General features: G+C 45.6%; 1 protein-coding gene across 3 annotated transcripts in view; it reads left to right on the top strand.

Annotated features, from left to right (window-relative positions):
- The window catches only part of MYO5B (myosin VB), a 340,620-nt gene that overhangs the window by 132,115 nt on the left and 186,105 nt on the right, over nucleotides 1-22,400 (top strand). For all 3 annotated transcript variants that reach the window (XM_045042264.1, XM_045042265.1, XM_045042266.1), the window contains exon 2: nucleotides 12,762-12,872. In XM_045042264.1, the coding sequence (XP_044898199.1) occupies nucleotides 12,762-12,872 (111 nt within the window). The remainder of the gene's footprint in view (nucleotides 1-12,761; nucleotides 12,873-22,400) is intronic.

The following is a 22,400-nucleotide window of genomic DNA, read 5'->3' as shown; positions in this document are numbered from 1 at the left end:
GTTGCCAATTTGCACTATTTGCAATAGTGCTGCAGTGAATGTAGGGGTGTATGTATTATTTTGAATTAGCGTTTTTGTTTTCTTTGGGTAAATACCAGCAGGATTATTGGATCATATGGTGTTTCTATTTTAATTTTTGGAGGACCCTCCATACTTTTTTTTTCCACAGTGGCTGCACCAGCTTACATTCCCACCACTGGTGCGTGAGTGTTCCTTTTTCTCCACATGCTCATCAACACTTGTTTCTTTCATTCTAGCCATTCTGAGAGTTGTAAGGTGACAGCTCCTCATGGTTTGGATTTGCATTTCCCTGATGAGTGACGTTGAGCATCTTTTCATGTGTCAGTTGGCCATCTGGATGTGTAAATACTAATATTATTCAGTTAGACCACATCCCTCTTTGTATTTAAAACCCATGTACAGTTTTCCATTGGTTATAGAGTAACCTGAACATCCTGTAATGTGACTTCCATGAGCCTCCTGCACATCTCAGTCACTGGAGCCCTTGCCCTCTGAGGTCTGCAGCTCGCCCACACTGACTTGCAGCTTTTCAGTGAGTGCTACTCCTCCCTGTCCGAGGCTTGTCTGCAGCTGACTTTTTAGCCTAGAATGCTCCTCCCTCCTCACCAGGCCTAGCCAACTCCTTGTCCATGTAGGTTTCATCTTGGAACTTGCTTTTTCAGCAAAGCTTTTCCTGTGATGACCTGGACTGGGTGAGGTCCCATGTTGTATGTTGTGAATGTCTGTGCTGCTGAGGCAGTTAGGACCACCGGAGTAGATGAATTACACAATGTGCTTGGGTATCTCTGAAGATGGGGACGTGTCCTTTCCCTCTGCTGTGTGTCCCAGCATCTTGCATGCTGCCTGTCATGTGGTAGGTGTTCCGTAAATCCTTATGAACAAATGAGCTAGAGTCTATTTTCTTGTTGGTAGGCCTTGTAGCTTATGGGGATATGCAACAGTTGAATATCTGTTGAAGAATCTCAAGATGTGTTTGACTACTGGGGGGAGGGGAGGCTGACATGCTTTGAGCTGTGAAAGAAGATGGAGAGCTGGCTTCAGTCCCAAATGCAAATGTGTAAGGCATTTAAATTCTAAGTTGGATGGATCTCTTCTAGGCAAAGCAAGAACAGGTCAGCATACTCGTGTGTTGGGGCAGTTCCCAAAAACTTCCCTGGAAAAGAATGGTTCTAATGCATTTTCTCAGTTAACGTTCTGTGAGGTTGTGTTTGCAGAAGAGGGCTTAGCTTGAAATGACTTCGCTGTTGGCTTTTGTTGCTTATAGAGGTCAGAGTGGAACAGGTTTTAAATTAAAAAAAAAAAAAACCCAATGGAATTACCTCTTAGTCTAGGGCTGATAGACTTTTTAATAAGTGTCACTGTGATTAAAAATTAAGACTGTTTCTCTGGGGAGAGAAATATATTAGTCTTTGGTGGTGGAGAGCAGGAGTATATACCTACATAGCGAAAGAGAACAACAACTATCCAGTGATGGCATCATAAATGGAATTTATTTTTTAAAAAATTTTATTTTTGAGAGAGACAGCATGAGTGGGGGAGGGGCAGAGAGAGGAGGAGACACAGAATCCAAAGCAGGCTCCAGGTTCTGAGCCATCAGCACAGAGCCGGACGCGGGCTTGAACCCACAAGCTGCGAGATCATGACCTGAGCTGAAGTTGGACGCTTAACCGGCTGAGCCACCCAAGTGCTCCCATAAATGGAATTTAGAAGTAAGAGTGCTTCAGAGAGCTTAGGTGGAAATGAAGATGTTGTGCTCTGGAAAACTGTCTTCAGTGACTTACATATGTGTGATAGGACTGTGGATTACTTAATTCACATACTTGATCCCTCTATGCAGAGAGAGTGCCTATTCCAAGGACTATAGTCATGTTGCTGGAAGTAGGATTTTAACAAAGCATTAGCTGCTTGGTGGGGTCCTGGCATATATTTAGCGGCATGGAATGTACTAGCTTTGAGTAAATCTTTTTTAGCATCTTCAAGTGTCTTTAGCACCTTACAGAACCAACTTGTCATTGACATGCAGGACTTTTGATGAATTTTCCAAAACTTCCACCTGAACACATTGCTTTGTAGTGGTTTCTAAGCCTCTAGTATAACGGCAGTTTCCAAGTGTACCGCTGGATAAAATGACTCAGCAGTGCTCCCTGAACACCAGGTCCTTCCCATCTTGGTGTCAGTCTGTCACTTGAGGATGTACTGCTTAACCTTTTAACATCTGTAGAGCGGGAACTGCTAAAGTTGGCCTTCACCAGCCACGTAGACATTTGCTTTGTTCCTTAGCTTCACATGTAGGTAGTGAATGTGAATTCAGACAGAATCATGCCTGATCACACGATCAGGTGTCAGAAAGAGTGGAGCCTTCGTTCAAAAGTCTGGATTGAGGTGATGTTGTGTTGTAAGCATGTAAGAAAACAAAGATCAAAGATAGGCTTGTGATGACCAGTGACGGGAATAGGTAGATGGATCTTCCTTCTGATAAATTTGACTTTTTTGTTTCATTTATTTTTAATTTATTTTGAGAGCACACATGCAAGTGGGGGAGGAGCTGAGAGAGGGAGAACGCCAAGGGGGCTCTGCATTGTCAGCCCAGATCCCGATGAACCACATGAGATCATGACCTGAGCCAAAATCAAGAGTTGGATGCTTAGCTGACTGAACCACCCAGGTGCCCCTTGTTTCATTTAAATAACAGGAAATATTGGGTTTTGTAACTTTGCTATTTAACTGCATTTAATCTGTTACAGAATGAAGCTCGCTTCTTAGCTCCCCCCTCCCCCCCTTCTGTCTTCCTTTACTTCACGGATGCTGAGTGGCTTTTTTCTATCCCAATCTCTCTGCATGAAGTTAAAGTTCTTCCTGGCATTCAGGTTAGCTTAGTTCTTTTTTAGGAAAGAACATGGAGCAAGTTCAGTAGAGATCTGGGTTGGGGCTCAGGGATCTACCTGTGGCCCAGAATATGCATGGCTTTTGAGTTGTCAGTGCTGGACGCACAGAAGATTTACATATAGTTCCCTTTGGTTGTAAGTTACAGAGCTTCCCAGTGAAGAGCATTTGGGGGAAAAGGGAAGGTTATTACCAGTCTGGGAAGACTCATGGGATGAGCAAACAGAGAAACCAGGAAGTAGGCATTAGTGCTGGAGGAGGAGGAACTAAATTCAGGAGAGAAAGCAGAGGAGTTGGGCATGTGTTCCCATGGTGCTTCGTGGTTCTGCTGGGATTACTTGCTTGTGTCTGTACTCCCCTAGAGTAGATGTCTCCATGTCTCATTGATGCCCCCTGGGCCTCAGTTCCTGCTGGCATAACAGTAACTACTGAGCCCTTACTGTGTGCTGCATGCTGTGCTAAATGTTTTCTATACGCCAGTTCATTTAATCTTAACAGCTCTAATGTGGAAGCATTTCCTCACTGGATAGATGGAAAATCTGAGCCTGAGCTAGAAGTTCAGGCCAGTACCTGATTGCTGAGTCTTTTTGGAAAAAAAAAAAAATTATGGAAATATAGTTGACAAAATGTTCCATTAGTTTCGGGTATACAACATAACAAGCAAGTCTATAGGTTATGCTCATCATAAGTGTAGGCTGTCTGTCACTGTTCAGTGCTATTACGGTACCGTTGACCCTTTTGCCTATGCTCTACCTTTTATCATGACTTTCTCTTTCTATAGCTGGAAGCCTTACCTCCACTGCTCTTCACCCATTTTGCCCATTCCTCCCCACCTGCTTCCCTCTGGCAGCCATCAGTTTTGTTCTGTTTATGGGTCCATTTCTCCTTTATGTTCACTCCTTTGTGTTTTTTTTGTTTTGGTTTCATACATAACTGAAATCATGTCATTTGTCTTGGACTTACTTCGTTTAGCATAATATCCTCTAGGTCCATCCAAGTTGACACAAGTGGCCAGATCCTTTTTATGGCTATATAATCGTTATATATATGAACCACATCTTTCTTACCTATTCATCTATCAGTGGATACTTAGGCTCTTTCCATATGTTAGCTATTTTAACTAATGCTGCAATAAACATAGGGGTGCATCTGTCTTTTTGAATTAGTGTTTTGTTTGGGTAAATATCCAATAGTGGAATTAATGGATTACATGGTATTTCTATTTAAATTTTTTTTCATGTTTAATTTTGAGGGCAAGAGCAAGCAGGGGAGGGGCGGGGGGCGGGTGGACAGAGGATCTGAAGCAGGTTCTGTGCTAACAGCACAGAGTTCGAGCTCGAACTCACGAACCATGAGATCGTGACCTGGGCCATCCAGGTGCCCCTGGTATTTGTTTTTAATTTTTTGGGGGAACGTCCATACTGTTTTCCACAGTGGCTGCGCCAATTTACATTTCCACCAATAGTGCACAAGGGTTCCTTTTTCTCCACATTCTCACCAACACTACTTTGTCTGATTATAGCCATTCTGACAGGTGTCCAGGGATGGCTTATTGTGGTTTTGATTTGCATTTCCCTGATAATCATCACTAATCAGTGATGTTGAGCCTCTTTTCACGTGTCTGTTGGCCATCTGTATTGCTCCCTGGAAACATACTCAGGTCCTCTGTCCATTTTTAAACCATTTTTTTAGTGTTCTTTAAGTTCTTGATATCTTTTAGATGTTAACCCCTCAGATACTTAAATCTTAACCTCCTTGCTCTCCAGTTCATCCAGTAGGAGCCCAGTATGAGGGAAGGGAAGATGCTCAGCAACATACTGGTTGGGGGATATTCATGACTTTGTCCCCTCCAGTTTAGGGGTTTAATCATCAGGCCTGGGTTCAGGATGCACCTGGTGTCTGGGCCCATGAACGTGATCTTCAGGCCTATAATGTGGGAGAGGATAGTGGGTGGTCCTGCTTGGATAGGTGGAAAAAGTCTAGTCTTTGTCTTGCAGACTTTATTATGTAGAAGGATGAAATGTGACCCATTTCCTCCTATAAGGGCAGTTAGCTGAGGTGTTCTCACGGTTCCTACAACAGGGCAGTACCTGCCAAAGTGTTTTCTTTCCTATTCATAGAAGTATTGTTTCAAAATGGACACCATTACACCAAACAGAGGACATCACTTACGACATCTCTGCAAAGTATGTATGTGCTTTCCTAACCTCGAAGAATGGAGCTATGAATATTTCAAATTTTTATGAGGAGTATGTGTTTTTCTGGCCTAGAGGGATTTGTAGCCTCTTAGCACTGGTTCTCTGCTTCCCCTCCTTGCATGTGATGCCTTGGGCTCCAGGCAAGGTTGGGGAAGCAGCTTATGGTCCTTTGTGGGAGTGAGCCTTCCTGCCTCAGGCGGCATCTGAGCCCCAGGCCCTGCCTTCTAACATGTGTTGTTCTTTGGAGCCCACAGCCTATCCACTTATTTCAATCCTGCTGACTTTTGTTCGCTGATGCTGCTTTCTGTGATCAGGCTGGTCTTGTGTGGAGAAATGTGGATTCTGTGTTGCTTGAGGGGTAGAGGCTGACCAACTTGACCTTACGTCTTCGTGGAGTTCGGGCACGAAATTCGTGTCCTGAACAAATGCTATGGAGTATTGTCAGTTTTAGCAAAAGGGACTCCCCTTGCACCCCCAACCAGAGCCCTGATTTTTTAATCCTAGAGCAGAGATCTCCGTGCCTACTAACCGTGACATCATGTCACTGCGAAGGGTACAGCTGTGAACAGGCAGGCAGTGTGCCGGCTCCTGGTGCCCTAACATGGGGAGGAGGGGACGGGCAATTTATCCAGTCAGCCACCAGGTTAGGCTGTGGGCTCCCCTCTAGTCCGTTCCCAGGAGACGGTGCCCACACTGCCTTGCTTCAAGTTTCAAGGCTATGTTGCAACCCAATCTTCAGTCTCTGATTCTTAAAATACCTGGTGGCTTAACTTGGCACGTCCCTGTAAGTGGCTGTATGTACTTGTTTTTGTGTGTGCTTGCAGGACACTTTGCCTGTGTCAAATACAGCCTCGGTGGGACCTGGGCTGCTGGAATCAAGTTAGCATTTCTCCACGAGGGGGCGACAGCAGAAGACTCGAGGTCACAGATTTCTCTGGTCATGGCTTTGACCCTAACTATGCACTGTGAGCTTGGGCAAGTTGTTCTGTGTTTTTTCTACCCTCAGTGTTCTTCTCTGTGATACACAGGTTATAACCCTCCTGCTCTCCAGTTTTAAACTAAGATGAAAGGATTAAAGTACTTAAAGTTATTTATTTTAGTGTAAGGCTGTGGAGGTGGCACTATTAATAATTCTAGGGAGTGAATGTTCTCCTTTCCCCAAAGTCCATTTTGATTCTGAGGCTTCTTCTGAAACCATGATTTTTTAACTCTGGCACATCCATTTGAAGCCTAAGAAAAAATACAGTGCTTGGGCCCTACTCTGAGATCTTAATTACTCAAGTGTGGGACATGGGCATTGGTGTTTCTCTTCTTTTTTTTTTTTTTTTTTTTTTTTTTTTTTTAAGATCTGCAGATAATTCTTAAATGCCAGCCAGCATTGAGAATCCCTTCTCTCGGGGTTTTGAACTTTAGGCTAGATCCATCTGATGATTTTTAGGCATGGCATGGCTATCTATGAACAACAATTTGCAGGACATTGAAAGGATCCCAGTAACCTGGAGGAAATCCCTTAGGCCTGCTATTTTCCTGTTCCCTAATTCTCTGCAGGGTCCCATTCCGGATCCCACTCCTGGCCTAGGATTCCTAGATGAGTGTATACTGTTACCACTGTCGCTGTTGCCTAAGGCTTGTAATTCTGATGCTGTGGGATTACATTTTATTCTTGGGACCACGTCCTGAGATACATCTTTTTACCTGCACTGTACAGCTGAGGAAACCAAGACTCAGAGCCACTCATCAACTTAACCCAGGCTAGTAAGTGGTGCTTAGATTCTTACCCAGGCTGTCTGGCTGTAGAGCCCACACAGCCATGCTCCTGTACTGCATCATGATCCATGCAAACGGGTAAATGTGATTCCCTTCTCGACAGGGCATTTATATTTTAGCACGGGCTCTCTGGAGATTATTCTTGGATCCTGAGCTACAGTGTTTTTGGGCTGGAATGTCCTGTTCAACCACAGGTGGGTAACGAGAGACCTCTGGGTGCATGAGGGTCCATGGTGCCTGCAGATAAGTTACCAAATAAAACCCTAAGCCTGCTCGCTTGCAAACTTGGGGGGCATCGGATGCGCCTGTGGAGCTTTAAAAACCGCTGCCTGGTTCGCACCCCCCTTCCCCCTCAAGGATTGATGTAGTTGGTCAGAGGGCGTTACCTAGCGTGGGAAGCTTTAAAAGCTCCTCAGGTGGTTGTAGGGTGCAGCTGGGGTTGAGCATTACTGCCATGGGCCATCACTGCCTCCAGCAGAGAGCTGCCTTTGCAGGCCCTACAGACAGGGGAGGGAGGAACCTGCGTCTGGAGAAGAGCTCTCCGTGCTGATGCATCTCAATTCAGAGAACTCTGCCTTCTCCGGTTAATATGCGGGGCTCTTTCCAAAAGAAAAATCGCAAGTTTTTTTGGTAATTGGGTCAGATTGCTATCTCTTTAGATATGACGGAGTTAAACATTGTTAAAACAGGATAGTGACAAGTTCAGTGGTGCTATAATTGGGTTATGTGAGTCAGCTGGTCTTTCCTATAATCTGCCTCCAGGAAAGCTGGTAGAGGTCGGATTTGTTTGAAGGAATTCCTTGAAGGTGAGAAAGTGAGAGGCAACACAGAACCTTGGCTGTGGGGAGTTTCTATCTGGCCTGTAGAATCGATGATTTTCTGTTAAAAGAATGTGTTTTATCTTCCTGTTTCTTCAGGCATTAGAAGTGCAGACCCATGCCAATAGAGCGTGTACAGGATACTGTTGGTGTCATCTGCAACAAAAACAGTTTTATGTTAAATGGAGGTGAAATTCACATAACATGAAATGAACTATTTAAAGTGAACAGTTCAGGGGCATGAATACATTTGCAGGGCTGTGTGGCCACAACCTCTATCTAGTTGGAGAATATTTCCATCACTCCAGCAGAAACCCCTTCCAAGTTCTTAGCCTGTTCACTTGACTGTTTACTCTGAATTGATCATGTTTTGCCTTGTTTGGGGGTTACAAAGGTAATGGATCTTCCTCAGGTGGGTAGGTCTGGGGTGGGGGGCGGGGAAGGGACAGTGGTGTGGTGGTCGCTAAGTCAGCACATAAAGCAAAATCTGGTTAAAATTGTGCTTGGCAATCCTATCAATTGCTCATCAAGTGTGGCATGCGTGGCATTGGGTAACTGAGCTCTGCTCAGTAATCTGTGGGCGCTTTAAGCTGAGAATCCATGAAATAGGATAAAGGTGGGAAGGCCTGCTGCAGATGTTGCCCATCCTGTACCATCATAATGCAGGGTTTACCTCGTTCTGCTTTCACAGTGAGCTGCTCTCCTCTCCGCGCACGGCCACATGTATCTTCATTGTGGACATGGAGGAAATGACAGCATCTAGCACGGAGTGGGCACATATTAGGTGCTCAAATGTTTACTTGATTTGAATCTAAAACTTGCTTGATCAGGTCTGTAATACACAAGGTCTGTTAAAAGGAGGAGCACTTGACCATCTGTTTCCAGAGTTGGCATCAATTGTTGCTGCTTGCCCACCTGTGCTGAATAACTATCACTCTTGTTAGGAATTGGTCACAACACCCTTCAGAGTATATTTTCATGTGAATTATCTGCTCAACTAGATGGTACGGTCCTTAAAGTCAGGGTGTAGATCTCCATGTTTATACTTGATTACATGGTGCCTACCACAGTGTGTTTACCATATAAACCGGGTGCTTCATAAGTGCATCACTTACTGATTCCTGTCTCAGCACACGTGATTGAGCATCTGTTATATTGCCAGGGATACAGAGATGCCCAGTAGTATATTGGAAAGAGCTTGAAGTAGTGAGGTGAAACTGATGTAAAAGAAATGCCTGCAGAACCGTAAAGTTAATCCTGGAAGGGGTTGCGGCACCTCAGAGTGGGTGAGGGCTAACCCGGGGAAGGTAAGGGTTCAGTGAGGACAGGGCACTGGGACTTGGATTCTGCCCACATGGACAAGTGAGGGAAGGTCATTTTGGACTGAGGAAATGACATGTATAAAGGGTGAGGGCAACGAACTTCACAGCGATGGTCAGATAGTAAACCTTTCAGGCTTACACAACCATCCTCCACATGCAGAAGCAGCCATAGACCATATTCAAATAGAATGTGCTGTTGTGTACCGATAAAATCTGTGGACACCAAAATTTGACTGTCACGTAATTGACATGTTATCATCTGGATAGCACCTTTTTTCCCCCCCTGCAAACCCTTTAACCATTTAAAGACCATTCTTCACTCCAAGGCTGCACAAAAACAGACAGTACCTGAGATTTGGCCCAGGGCTATAGTTTGGCTGACCCAGGTACAAAGGGAAGTATGAGCACAGATTGCAGGAGCAGAACAGCAAGTACTTAGGGTACGCAGTGATTTGGTTGGGTGTGGGTGGAGGCTGAGATGCTACATTTCTTTTTTTAATTATTTTTTATTTTTAAAAATTTATATCCAAATTCATTAGCATATGGTGCAACAGTGATTTCAGGAGTAGTGCCCCTTCCCCATTTAGCCCATCCCCCCCCACAACCCCTCCAATAACCCTTAGTTATCCATATTTGAGTCTCCTCTGTTTTTGTCCCCCTCCATTTTTATATTTTTGTTTCCCTTCATCTTTTCATAGGATTTTGTCTTTGACTAATTTCACTTAGTATAATACCCTCCAGTTCTGTCCATGTAGTCACAAATGGCAAGATTTCATTCTTTTTGATGGCTGAGTAATACTCCAGTGTGTGTGTGTGTGTGTGTGTGTGTGTGTGTGTGTGTGTGTGTGTGTGTGTACACACACATATACCACATCTTCTTTATCCATTCATCCATCTATGGGCATTTGGGCTCTTTCCATACTTTGGCTGTTGTTGATAGTACTGCTATAAACATGGGGGGGGTGCCTGTGTCCCTTTAAAACAGCACATCTGTATCCCTTGGATAAATGCCTAGTGCAATTGCTGGGTTGTAGGGTAGTTCTATTTTTAATTTTTTGAGGAACCTCCATACTGTTTTCCAGAGTGGCTGCACCAGCTTGCATTCCCATGAGATGCTACATTTTTTTTTTTATTTTTTTCAACGTTTATTTATTTTTGGGACACAGAGCATGAACGGGCGAGGGGCAGAGAGAGAGGGAGACACAGAATCGGAAACAGGCTCCAGGCTCCGAGCCATCAGCCCAGAGCCCGACGCGGGGCTCGAACTCACGGACCGCGAGATGGTGACCTGGCTGAAGTCGGATGCTTAACCGACTGCACCACCCAGGCGCCCCGAGATGCTACATTTCTAACAAGCTCCCAGGGAATTGTGAGGTTGAGGTCCTCACAGCAGCAAAGATCTGAAGCATCATTCTAGTCCCCTTATAGCGCTGATCCTGTGCTGGGCTCTGTGGGATAGGAAAATGGAGAAAATCTTCTGCCTCGAGGTGCTTTTAGTCTATTTGGAGAGAAGAGATTTGTATAAGTAGATGAGTGGACCCTCCCAGAATAAGAATTAAACAGCTAGTGCCAGGCAGTGAGCCTCCCTGATGCTGGGTGCAATGGACAGGTGTGGCATATGGACAGTAGGGATCAGGCTGCTGGATCCCCTGTGTGGGTTGGGACTGGGCCCCCTTGGCTTCCAGGATGTCGCACAGCTTGATGTCCACATAGCATCATTATCTCTGCTCAGTTCCTATTGGGACTTTCCTCATTCTTCTTTGTCACTCTTGAGCCTTTCCTGACACCTTTTATATGGAGTGGAGACTTTGAGGACTGTTTCTCGGGTGTGCTGTACTCCCTCTGCCTGGAGGGGAAGGCCCAGGAGCAAGCTCAGAGGGACAGGAACTGTAGGGAGGCCAAGGAAAGATCCCTCATCTGAAGCTTGGGGACAGGGCCAGGGCCATCAAAGTCCTTGGAGCTGGGCGGAAGATTGGCTTCCATCACAGCGGAGGAGGGAAGTTAGGACACCTGAGGGGAGTAGTGTTGACAGTTATCGTTGGCAAATACTGAAAGTTTGCTCTGGAGGTAGCTCAGAGCACTCTTAATGTCTTTCTCTCAAGCACTCAGGTACTATAAAGCTCGATAGCATCTTCATAAAGATGCAGTCATTCCAGCAGGCTCACAGGCAGAGTGGAGATCCTGTGAGAACCTGATTCTTCATAATGCAAAAAATGACTCTGGCTTTGTATCCTGAGCTGGGACACCAGGGATGCAAATTGGTGGTGGTTTGCTTTCCCACTAATGAGTATTGATGACTCGCTCTCGATACTGACCTAGAGACCAGTGCAGGCAGGGTCAGCCGGGCACCTGGGTGGCTCAGTAGTTGGAGCTTCCGACTTCAGCTCGGGTCACGATCTCACAGTTCGTTGGTTTGAGCTCCACATCAGGCTTTGCCCAGACAGCTCAGAGCCTGGAGCCTGCTTCGGATTCTCTCATATTCTCTCTCTCTCTCTCTGCCCTTCCCTTCCCCAACCCCCCCTCAAAAATTAATGTTAAAAAACAAAACGAAGGGCCAGTGACCATCTGGAGGAAAATACCATGTGAAAAGAAGCTGGGGATGGCAGGACTAAAATTAAAGCCTGCTGGCTGCTTGTGCCCGGGCAGCTGACTGACCACAAGGTCAGGGCGTGGAGTCGTCACTCCACAAGGTTGGTTATACTGACCCAGGCACACATTCTGGTTGGCCTTTCAGTCCTAAGAGCTGTTCGTTTCAGGATTGCTGAGAAGGTTCTGTGGCCACGACACTGTGTGCGCGGGTGCACCCGTAGCCAGGTTGAAAGCAAAGAGGCCCTGTGGCAATGACATACCTACGAGAGGGAGACAGTTGTCTGACAGGCACGAGGAGTGCTATCAAGAGCAGCCGCCGGCAGGTCCAGATGCCTCAGACGTGTGGTGTCCACGGCTGCACGCGCCACTCGCCTGGGGCGCTCCCGTCTCCTCCTGTTCTGAGCTGGTCTGAGGTGGAACTCGGACTGGGTATTTTCACGTTCCCAGGTGATTGTAGTGTGCAGTTGGGGCCGACCCTCTCCCCCCCCACCCCCCCCAGGTGGATGGAGAGGGCTTATTCACTTACCAAGGGCTGTATTCTTCCCCGCTAGGAGTTCTCCAGCTTAATGACTTTGCAGATCTCCTAGCTGCTGGGGGAGGCGGAGGGGAATTTTTTTGGGTATGTTTGTGGCTCAAAGAATGCACAAATGAATCGAGGTTGCTGACGACTTAGGAATATGTAAATACACTTTCGATTTGCTGACCACTGTGTTTCACTTCTGCGGGAAAATGGCTTTGTCCCCGAATGCAGCATATCAGAGCAGAGGTTCCCAGGATTTGAAGATTGGCTCTCCTGTCTCAGTCTTGGCATGTGTTGTTCTGTTCTTTGTTGGCTGGACGCTGCCTCTGACATTGCTCTTTTGTACCACCCTTGAGGTGATGGTGCAGAGCTCTGGTGGATGTAACCAGATGCTGGCCTGGCAGTCTTGCCGGGAGAATTATAATTAGAAGTGGTGTTCTCTTAGGATCTATAAAGTGCCCTCTGTCCCCACTCCCGTGGGTTACTTACCTGTTGTCATGGTATTAGACCATCTTGTGTTTTGAAACGAGAAGGAAGAGGCGTCCAGATGGCCTTATAACTTCTCTGGAGGGCCCCTCGTAGGTAGCGACACATAAGTAGAAACCTGAAAGCTTTATTGGAGTTTCTTGTTTTAATCTTCCAGTACACGAGGGTCTGGATCCCTGACCCTGATGAAGTGTGGCGCTCAGCTGAGTTAACCAAGGACTACAAGGAGGGAGACACGAGCCTCCAGCTCAGACTGGAAGATGAAACGGTAAGTGCAGGTGGTGGGAGCGGGGAGCACAGGGCTGGCTGGTAGATGGTGGGCTTGAGTTTCCCCTGCAGAGTGGAGCCGCTGAGTCCCTGGCATCTTTCTGTTGCTGCTGGCAAACTGTAAAACTGTGCTGGGGCTGTCCCATAAGTGCCCACTGGTGGTATAGCTAAGAGATCGCTGGTGGCCAAGGCAAGAATCTGCTCAGAGTAGAAGGAGGGTTCCCTTCATGGGGCTGTGGTGTCAGTGGGAGGTGACAAGGAGGGACCATAAGAGACAGCGCACGGGAGAGTGGTCAGAGCACTGGTTCTGGACCCCAGCCTATCTGGGGATTGGGATCCTGGCTCATCCATTGTTAGCTCTGTGCTTTTGGGTGAGTTAGCACTCTTTCTGTACTTGTTCCTTCATCGGTTACAGGGGAATGAAAGTTGGTCTAGGGGGCTTATGAGAATAAAATGACCTACTATGTGACATGTCCTTAGAATAGTGCCTGGCACACAGCACTCCACATGTGTTAGCTGTGCAGCACGAATTCTTTAGTAGTTGACTTTCATGTGGCTTCATTCAGAAGGAAGACAAGGTGGTTAACTGAAATCTTCCTCCTGTACTGTCCGATTTTCTGCTTTTCATGAGCCTTTAGTGTGACTACCCTTCTCTGTTGTGTGCATTCTACAAATACTTAAATACTTGCACTGTGCTGGGTCATGGAGGTATATGTGGCCCTGTCATTTGGGGGAGGTCACGGAAGTCCAGCAAAGTGTTGTGACACATGGCATTAGGCACAGAAGCTTGTGGATAAGGTGTGGGGTGAGGTGAAGGTGTTGAAGGGGTCATGGGAAGGAGCCAGCAGAAGACTGGGTGGGGGGGCGAGGAATGAGAGAACAGTGTCCCAGCGGAAGTTGTGTGTGCCAGTGGCCCCAGGCTGCGGTGTGTTCCCTTGGGGTGTGTTGAAGGAAAGGAGGCCTGTGTACCTGGAAGGACTTGAAGGCAAGGGGTCAGATGGGTGGCCTGAGGACACAGGCAGAGGTCATTTGGCCTGTGGGGTTTACAGTGGGGGAGACCGGGAGAGAAACAAGTTTTTGAAAAAACAAAAACACTTTTGAGTATCGTTGACACACAAGGTTACATCAGTTGCAGGTGTACAGCCTAGTGATTGGACAAGTTTATACCTTATGCGCTGGGTGTTCTGCTAAGTGAAATAAGTCCCACTGACCGAGATGAATGGCACGTGAAATCACTCAATTGTTTTAGATTCCATATGAGGAACAGGTTTTGAAGGAAGTGGCAGGAAGAAACCAAGACGTGGCTCTGGGATGGGTTAAGTTGGAGGGGCTGCAAGAGCAAGCATTGCTTGGGGGGAAGGCTGGCGGCACTGGTGTGAGACATTTGCACCACGTCTTTTAGCCTTTGATCATTTACTGTCCGGCTGTTTCTTCTTTCAGGCATCTTGGTCTTGTCTTTCTAGTTAGTGATGACCTACTTGAGAAATGGACCTTGTCTTACACTTTGCCCACATAGTACCTACTGTGGTTGGTGATTAACTCACTAGTAGAAAGAGGGAACTCTCCTCCTGCCATCTTGTTTGCAACCCTCTCCCCAAGCCTATCACTTGGTAAAACTGGGACAGTGAGTTTGTTAAATTTTTTACACCAAGGTGTGCATGCCTCACCTTTCCCTTCCTGGCCGGAAGGGTTGAGGCAAGAAAAAAAAAATTCCCAGCAGATGGAATCCTGTTGATTGTGTTGAATAACATCCCACCCCACGACCAAAACAAAATGAAATTAGCTCCCCCCGCTTGAAGGCTGTAACTTCTATTCCAACAGATTGCATTTTAGTTGATCTTTTAAGTGGGTGGGTGTTTTTAAAGGGTTATATGGAGATAGTGAAGAAGGATCTGCTGTGCCGCTGAAACAGAGCAGATGTGTGCCTCCCCAGCTGAAAGTCTGCCCAGCATGACTAATCCTAGCAGCTGCCCGGGAGCCCCCCACCCTGCTATGTGGCCAGTCAGTGTGCAGTCAGGACTCTGAACACCTAGCTCTGTCCAGGTCACTCGCAAACTGCTTTGTCCAAAGCGGGCTCTGAGTGGTCTCTAGGAGTGACTAACCTGAGCTGTGGACCAGAGGCAGGAGGGTAGAAGTTGGAGGACTGGCCTCTGCAAGCTTGGAGAACATCTACTCTGCAGCTGAGACCTTCCTTGATGTACGAGGCTGGCTGGAAAATCCACCTGGTGGTGTTCCCACCATCGCCCTCCTGTCCAAGAGTGTGGGTTTAACTGTGGTGGCAAAGGAGGAAAAGAAATTCTATTCCGGAGAACAGTGTTCCTAATTCCCAGCTTCTACCTTACTGCTCCCCTGTGTTCTGCTCAAGGTGGTCAGGCTCCTTGGTGTTCTCGAAGAGGTGTCTTCTTGGCTGTTGCTTGCTTGTTGTTGTGGTCAAGTACACAAAACATAAAATTGACCATGGTAACCATTCTTAAGTTCACAGTTCAGTGGCATAAAGTACTTCCACGTGGTCGTGCCCACCATCACCACCATCCATGTCCAGAACTCTTGATCTTGCAAAACCGAAACTCCCCACTCGCCTGCAGCCCTGATAGCTCTACTCCACTGTGTCTCTCTCAGTTGGGCTGCTTTGGGAACTCCTAGAAGTGGAATCCTAGACTATTGGTCCTCCTGTGTCTGGCTTGTTTCACTGAGCACAATGTAAGGTATTTTATATTTAAGCCTGTGGGAAACTTGTTGGAAAAGGATAGTGTCCTCTCTTCTCCCCACAGCTGTGATGGGTGCAAGGTATCTAGGCGTGCCGACCCTTAGCACAGTGCTGCCTTTACTGGATCAAGCGTCTTGGTGGAGACTGACCTTGATGATGCATGTAGCTCCCTTGTTTGCCTCGAATAGAGAGATACCAGGCAGCCTTCCCTCGCCGGCCTCCGCCTCCCTTACAGACTCCTGCCCTCTAGTGGCAGGGAAAACTTCCCGTTTCCATGGTTTTGCTTTTCAATTGTTTCTGACTGGAGTTGCTATCCAGTGTCCTGCAGCCACTTGGTGGGGAGTACTCCCCGTACCCAAGGTCCTGCGGGAGTGTGCGTGAGAGGAAGACGGGTACACGGTGAGCCTGAAGGAGGGGGCCGTGTGGCACCTGTGTCTCGGCACACCCAAGCCCTGGAACGTAGGTGGGGCCAGGGCGAGAGGATGGATGTCAGCCTGTGTGTGTTTAACAGTAAAGGCCTGCTTTATCAAAAATAAAGTAAAACTGACCTTTCTAATTTTTGGAAATGAAAACCTTTAACGTCTTAAAGATATATTTGCAACTCTCTACTCTTTAGTCTCCATGTAGCTGCCGTTGTCAAGAACCATGATCTTGAAGCATGCTGTGCCTCTACCTATATATAAACAAATTGAAGAGGGCCGTGAATTGTTGAGTATTGCAAACTACTCACGTCACGTTGCTGTGGTTGCAGATACTGTACTAATTTGTGAGCGCCTGTGGAGACGCCGGGAATTAGACACGGGGCGTGGCTGGGAAATGAGATCTCCTTGTGTGAGTTTTGTTTGCAGTTGTGCCCTCTGAAAGGAGAGATCAACACGCTCATTGGCCTGTCCTCTCTCCGCCTCTTTCCTGTCCGCTTCCTCCCCACACCCCCGAGCAGTGTGTCTCTCTGGCATTGGTGGTGGTACAGTTGGCAGACCTTCGGGGCACCTGGATGCCATTACCTTCCTTCAGGGACATGTGGCAAGAGGCGTGCCGAGACATTTTCCCCAGGGGCCAAGGTGTTCGTCCCGGGAGTGTACGTTGAGGATTGCAGGGCTCAGATGTGTCCCCACGGAAGCTTGATCCCAAGTGGCAGCACGATCGTGTGTTCAGTAAGCTTCTATTTTGTGTTGAAGATGACGGAATGCTTGAAGATGAAAGGCCCAGGGAAAGGCCCCTCCTACTCAGGTCGAAGGACAGGGCCAAACGTGCCCGGCTGTTAGGAAATGACAAACTTGGTTCTTTATGGCAGGAAGCAAATGCCGCAGAAGAACGAGGACCCCTGCACTTGACCGTTGATGCCCTCAGCCCTGGGCATCCTGAGAATGCCCACAGGGCTTGTCAGCCCAGTTCAGGTCAAGTGTCACCTGTGTGCACATCTTGTGAAACCAGAGCTAAGAGTGGCCAAGACTCTAGTCGCAGTACAACTTCTTAGTGCAGGCGATTTTGATTACTAGTTTTTTTCTTTGTTCTACTGGTTATTTCTGTTCTTATTTTAATATTTGGTCACCTAATTTTTTGCTCTCCACTGCTCAGTAATCTACACTTGAGACCGTCTTTGGTTGGCAAGGATAACGTGAAGACCGTTATCATGTTTATATTGTATGCATACAAAAAACATGTAAAGTTACAAAAACTTGCATGTAAACATTAGTAATATTACCAATGTAATTAGTTATCTTGCTTGAGGTAGGCTGTAATTTGTTTTAATTAAAAATATTTTTGTCAGGGTGCCAGGGGGGCTCAGTCAGTTGAGCGCCCAACTCTTGGTTTTGGCTCAAGTCATGATCTCACAATTCGTGAATTTGACCCCTGTGTTGGGTTCTGTGCTGACGGTGCGAAGCCTGCTTGGGATTCTCTCTCTCTGCCCTTTCCCTCCTCTTGCTCTGTCTCTCTCAAAAAAAAAAAAAAAAAAAAAATTATTGTAAAATACATCTAAAAGAAAAATGGTGAAGATGGCATTTTTAAAGTATACCATCCAGGGCATTAGTACATGGACACTGTTATGTAATCCTCACCACCATCTGTGTCCTTCCTGTAATTGCCCTTTTCCTCCTCTGTATCTGTGATCTCTTCCATCAGTGAGGATACTTTGGCTGCTTTTGCTTAGTGATTTTTTTTTTTTTTTTTTGCCTCTGCTCTCCTTGCACTCCCCTCCCCCCTGGACAAGGGAGGTTTTGCAACGTCTGGGTACATTTTAGGCTGTCAAGACTGAGGAGGAAGGTCTGCTCCTGGCATCCAGCAGGTAGAGGACAGGTTTGCTGCTAAGCATCCTGTGGTGCACAGGGTGGCCAGCACCCACCCCACCCCCTGTCCTAGGTAAAGATGGTGGAGGTTGAAGAATTGTGGATTTAACCCATGCAGGACGGCCTGGATTGTTCATGGCTGAGAGACCCCAAGTCAAAAGCCATATTGAGATTCCAGGATTCTAACAGTGTGTCAGCTGTGTTTCCTGCAATAAATTGAAATCGAAAGATTAACTTGGACTCCATATTTAAAAAAAATTTTTTTTTAAATGTTTATTTTTGAGAGGCAGAGTGTGAGCAGGCAAGGGGCAGAGAGAGAAGGAGACACAGAATAGGAAGCAGATTCCAGGCTCTGAGCTGTCAGCACAGAGCCCAACTCAGGGCTCGAACCCGCAAACTGTGAGATCATGACCTGAGCCGAAGTAAGACATTTGACTGAGCTACCCAGGCACCCCTAAAATTCAAACTTCTTAATTCTGTTTTTGTTGATGGCCATTTTCTTAATTACTTGTATCATTCATTATTAAAAACAACCGAGCAATTCTATGCGAGGGCTTGTTATACATCTGTGCATCTGTGGAAATTTGTCCCGCTTGTAATGAATGTAATACATGAAGTGTTATCAGGATGAGACTATAAAAAGGTCAAGGCCAGGAATCTTTAGAAATTTGGTGAGATACTTGACTCTACCCCCATGGCACTCTTTTAGACGCTCCCCCCAAATCCACACTCTTCTTGAAACCCTTTTGGGCAGCTACTTGGGAGTTTCTTGTTGACTTCACAAAGCAGGAATATTTGCCATGGTAGAGACCTACCTAAATGCTCCACCATGGTTCTCTACCCCCTTTGTCTCCTAGTTGGGTACCATTGCCACTAGAGGATGATGTGTGTAGCTCTTGTGTTAACACCAACCTCTTGCCAGCTGGTAACCCTGTTTTTACTAGCTTATCTTTTGTCTGGATGTCTTAGCTGTATGGGTAGAGTAGGAGCAAGAAGTTGCCTTTATCTACCATATGTGCTTCTTATTAGCTCCAGGTCTTTGTGTTGGGAGCTGTCATTCAAAGATATTTTTTTTAATTTTTTTTCAACGTTTATTTATTTTTGGGACAGAGAGAGAGCATGAACAGGGAAGGGGCAGAGAGAGAGGGAGACACAGAATCAGAAACAGGCTCCAGGCTCTGAGCCATCAGCCCAGAGCCTGACACGGGGCTCGAACTCACGGACTGTGAGATCGTGACCTGGCTGAAGTCGGACGCTTAACTGACTGTGCCACCCAGGTGCCCCTCAAAGATATTTTTATGGTTATATTCTATTTATATGGTTCTGTGTAATGTAACATGGATATGAATTGGTATGAGAGAGGTCATGAAACAAAATCAGACATTCAGCTAAGTATTCTAAAACCATAGACCCATAGAGTATAGAGCAATATGGACCAATGCTTTCCAAAGGATGACTGTGCTATAGTAGAATGTTGTCTGTCTGTATTGTCTAGTGTGGTGGTCACTGGCCACATGTGTCTGTTGAGCCCTTGAAATATGACTAGTGTGGCTGAGACACTGAGAAATTGTAACTGTACTTAATTTCAACAGATGTAATTTCCCTATGCTACCTTAGTGGAAAGTGCAGATATGGACTTAATCCCCTAACTACTTCCTCTGTATTCTCAAGTTTTGGTTAGTCCCAGTATGCTAGGTAGGGGCGGACGAAAGATGCCCCTCTCTTCCTAGTCTCAAGGGGAAGGTTGAGATTCATTCCAGGTGGGTGACAGAGAATTCAATATTATGATGAGTTAACATCGAACCTCTTCCTCACCTCCAAAGGCCTTGTTGTTACATAGTGAAGTCTTCTATGCCAGAAAGTGTTCATGGTGATCACATCCTAAATGCTTAGATTTCAAGTAAAACCACATTAGCTGTAAATGTTCGATACTAACATCAGTGTGGGAATCAAAATCCTATTTTAAAAAAATCTTAAGTTACTCATTCCCTGCTTCCCTCTGGACGAACACACACCACAAAATCATCCCTGAATCATGAGTTTGCCCCTCCTACATCTTGGTGACTGCTCTGGGCATTTTTACTTCTCTATTTCACTATAACCAGAGCCACTGGCTTATTTGTGAGCCATATTTTCACAAAATTGCATACACCCTTCCCTCCACACTTGGGGGAGATTTTTTGAGGGAAAGATTCATGTGAGGAAATATGGAGGAAGACCAGCATTTCTGTCTCAGGGTTTAAAGACTCTGAGCTCAGGCCCTGGCTTTCTAATCTGAGAAATGAGGGGTTGATCTAGGTGAGCTTTGTGGTTCTGCACTTGGCTACATCTTGTGCCGGTGGTAGGGGGGTGGTGTGGAGAACAACACAGGACATGCAGAGTGAATGTGCTCCTTTCTCGGGGGGGGGGGGGGGGGCATGAATCTCCATGGGGAAGTCTTCAGAAAGACTCAGAGTGGGAGAGTCGGGTTAGAGTCCCAGTGACACCAGTAACTCAGCCAGAGATGAAGGGGACCATCACCTCTAGAACTTAAAATCTCAACATGTTCTGTTTTCCCCTGTTGCCCACTTTTTGGAAATTTTGTGTCCTGTTCAGGATAGCTAGTTTACTGGTCTCCCATATGGAGTCACCTTTGCACAAAAAAGAGAATGGCCTTGATTAACACACAAACCCCCAACAGGAACCTGTACAAGGAAAACCTCGCTTACGTGGCTAACTGTTGATAATTTGTGGGGATGTCATTCTATAAAGTTTGCAATAAAAGGAATCCTAGATTTCATTCTGTAACATGCCTCTTTGTAAATTCAGCAGGGTGCTGTGGGGAGCTGCTTGTCTTTAAATACAGGTATATGTCATGTTTTACCTTCCTGTCTCTAGATTGTGGATATCTTTGCTCATTTATAAGATGGTCTTTGGAGGCCAAGGAAGAGTCTATTCATGAAAGTTTCAGACTCAAGTGTTGCTAGCTGTCTTCCAAAAAGGTCCATCAATCCGAACCCACAAACAACCCACCTGTTGGGCCACATCCTTCATATTTAAGGTCTTGGTAGTTTTTACACCTTTGCTTATGTGATATAATGCTAATAATCTATTTGCATCTGTTTGGTTAATGTCACTGAATAGCTTTTCATGTTCCTTTTGTACTTTTTGTGGCTCATAGCCTCTGCATAATTTTCTGTTGGGGTGTTGGTGGTATTTTTGGCTTCTTAAAACTTTGGATATTAAGATTAATTCTGTTAGGTAATGCAGAATCTTTGTCCTCTGCACATGGTGTGTTTCATGATGGCTTAAAAATTCCATTTATAGTCAAAATAAAAAATGTTGTGACCTACTACTGGCTCTTGCATCATCCTTTGAAAGTACTTCCTTCCAAAGCTCTTAAAACTACCTGACTACATTTTCTTACTGGTTTTGTTTTTTATTTTAGTGGCGTTTTTATTTATTTATTATTTTGTATTTTACCTAAAACTTACTTTGGTCTTTGAAGGAATGAGAATAGAACCCTAGCTCTATTTTCTTTTTCCTTAAAAGGCTTTGTTTATCTGCTGCTATTAGAGGGGAAATTCATTTTTAACCATTTGCTTCAGCATTCTTCTGAACAAATTTTCCTTCTGTGCTTGTTATTTCGGGATCTGCTATTAGGTTTCACTTACCTGCCGATTTTAGCAGCATTATTAAACTTGCTGGTTTTAATACACCTTAATATCTGGTTGTGTGTGACCATCTAAAAATGGGAGAGATGGGAGAGAACATTGATATTTATGTTCTTGTAAAAAACTGTTCCTCTAGTAAATTGAAGCTATGTCCATAGACTTTCTTGAAAGGCTTCTATAGAATAGTGGTTCTTAAGATATCTGTAAACCGCCTGTTGCAGAACTACTTGTGGATTTTTCAAAATTTCAGATTCCTGGGCCCCACCCCAGAACTCCTAAACATATAAGTAGTGTTTGGGGAAATTGTTTTTACAAGCTCAGATGATTTTTAACAACACTATAAGGAATTTAGATAGGACATGATAAACTGTAGCCAAGATTCTCCTATTATGTGGATAAGTGTGTACACGAGTCAGTTTTAAACATAACGTGTCAGAAAGCATCTTTGAGTACTCCTGTCCAGCTGCTATGCTAAGGATATAAGAATAGCACCTTGCATTTGAGACTTCCTGATTATACACACCTATAGATCTCGAGCTCCTATTATATGTTAGGTCAAAGTAAAATTCCTGCCCTAGAGTCGCTTGTTGTCAGGATGTTGAGGAATATGTGTACACCTGGAGGGCATTTATGGAGAGCAGTTTGTTATAAGGTAATCCAAAAAAAAAAAAAAAAGTGAACGTGTTGGATGATGGGGCAGAGGAAGGCATCAGCATTAAATGGGGGTGAAGAAGGTTGGCTGCATGGGAGACAGAAGCAGTACTCCTGTTGCGACCAGGATTCAAGACTCAGTATCTTTTCTTTGAGAAGCCAGTAGAACATGTCATTAAATCTTGTGCTTCCTGAATCTCTCCTGTCATTCAGTCTTTTATCTTGATATA

Source organism: Felis catus, chromosome D3 (genome assembly GCF_018350175.1).
Source record: "Felis catus isolate Fca126 chromosome D3, F.catus_Fca126_mat1.0, whole genome shotgun sequence".
NCBI classification, from domain to species: domain Eukaryota; kingdom Metazoa; phylum Chordata; class Mammalia; order Carnivora; family Felidae; genus Felis; species Felis catus.
Note: the sequence above shows the minus strand (reverse complement) of the source record. Positions and strands in the feature narration are given on the sequence as shown.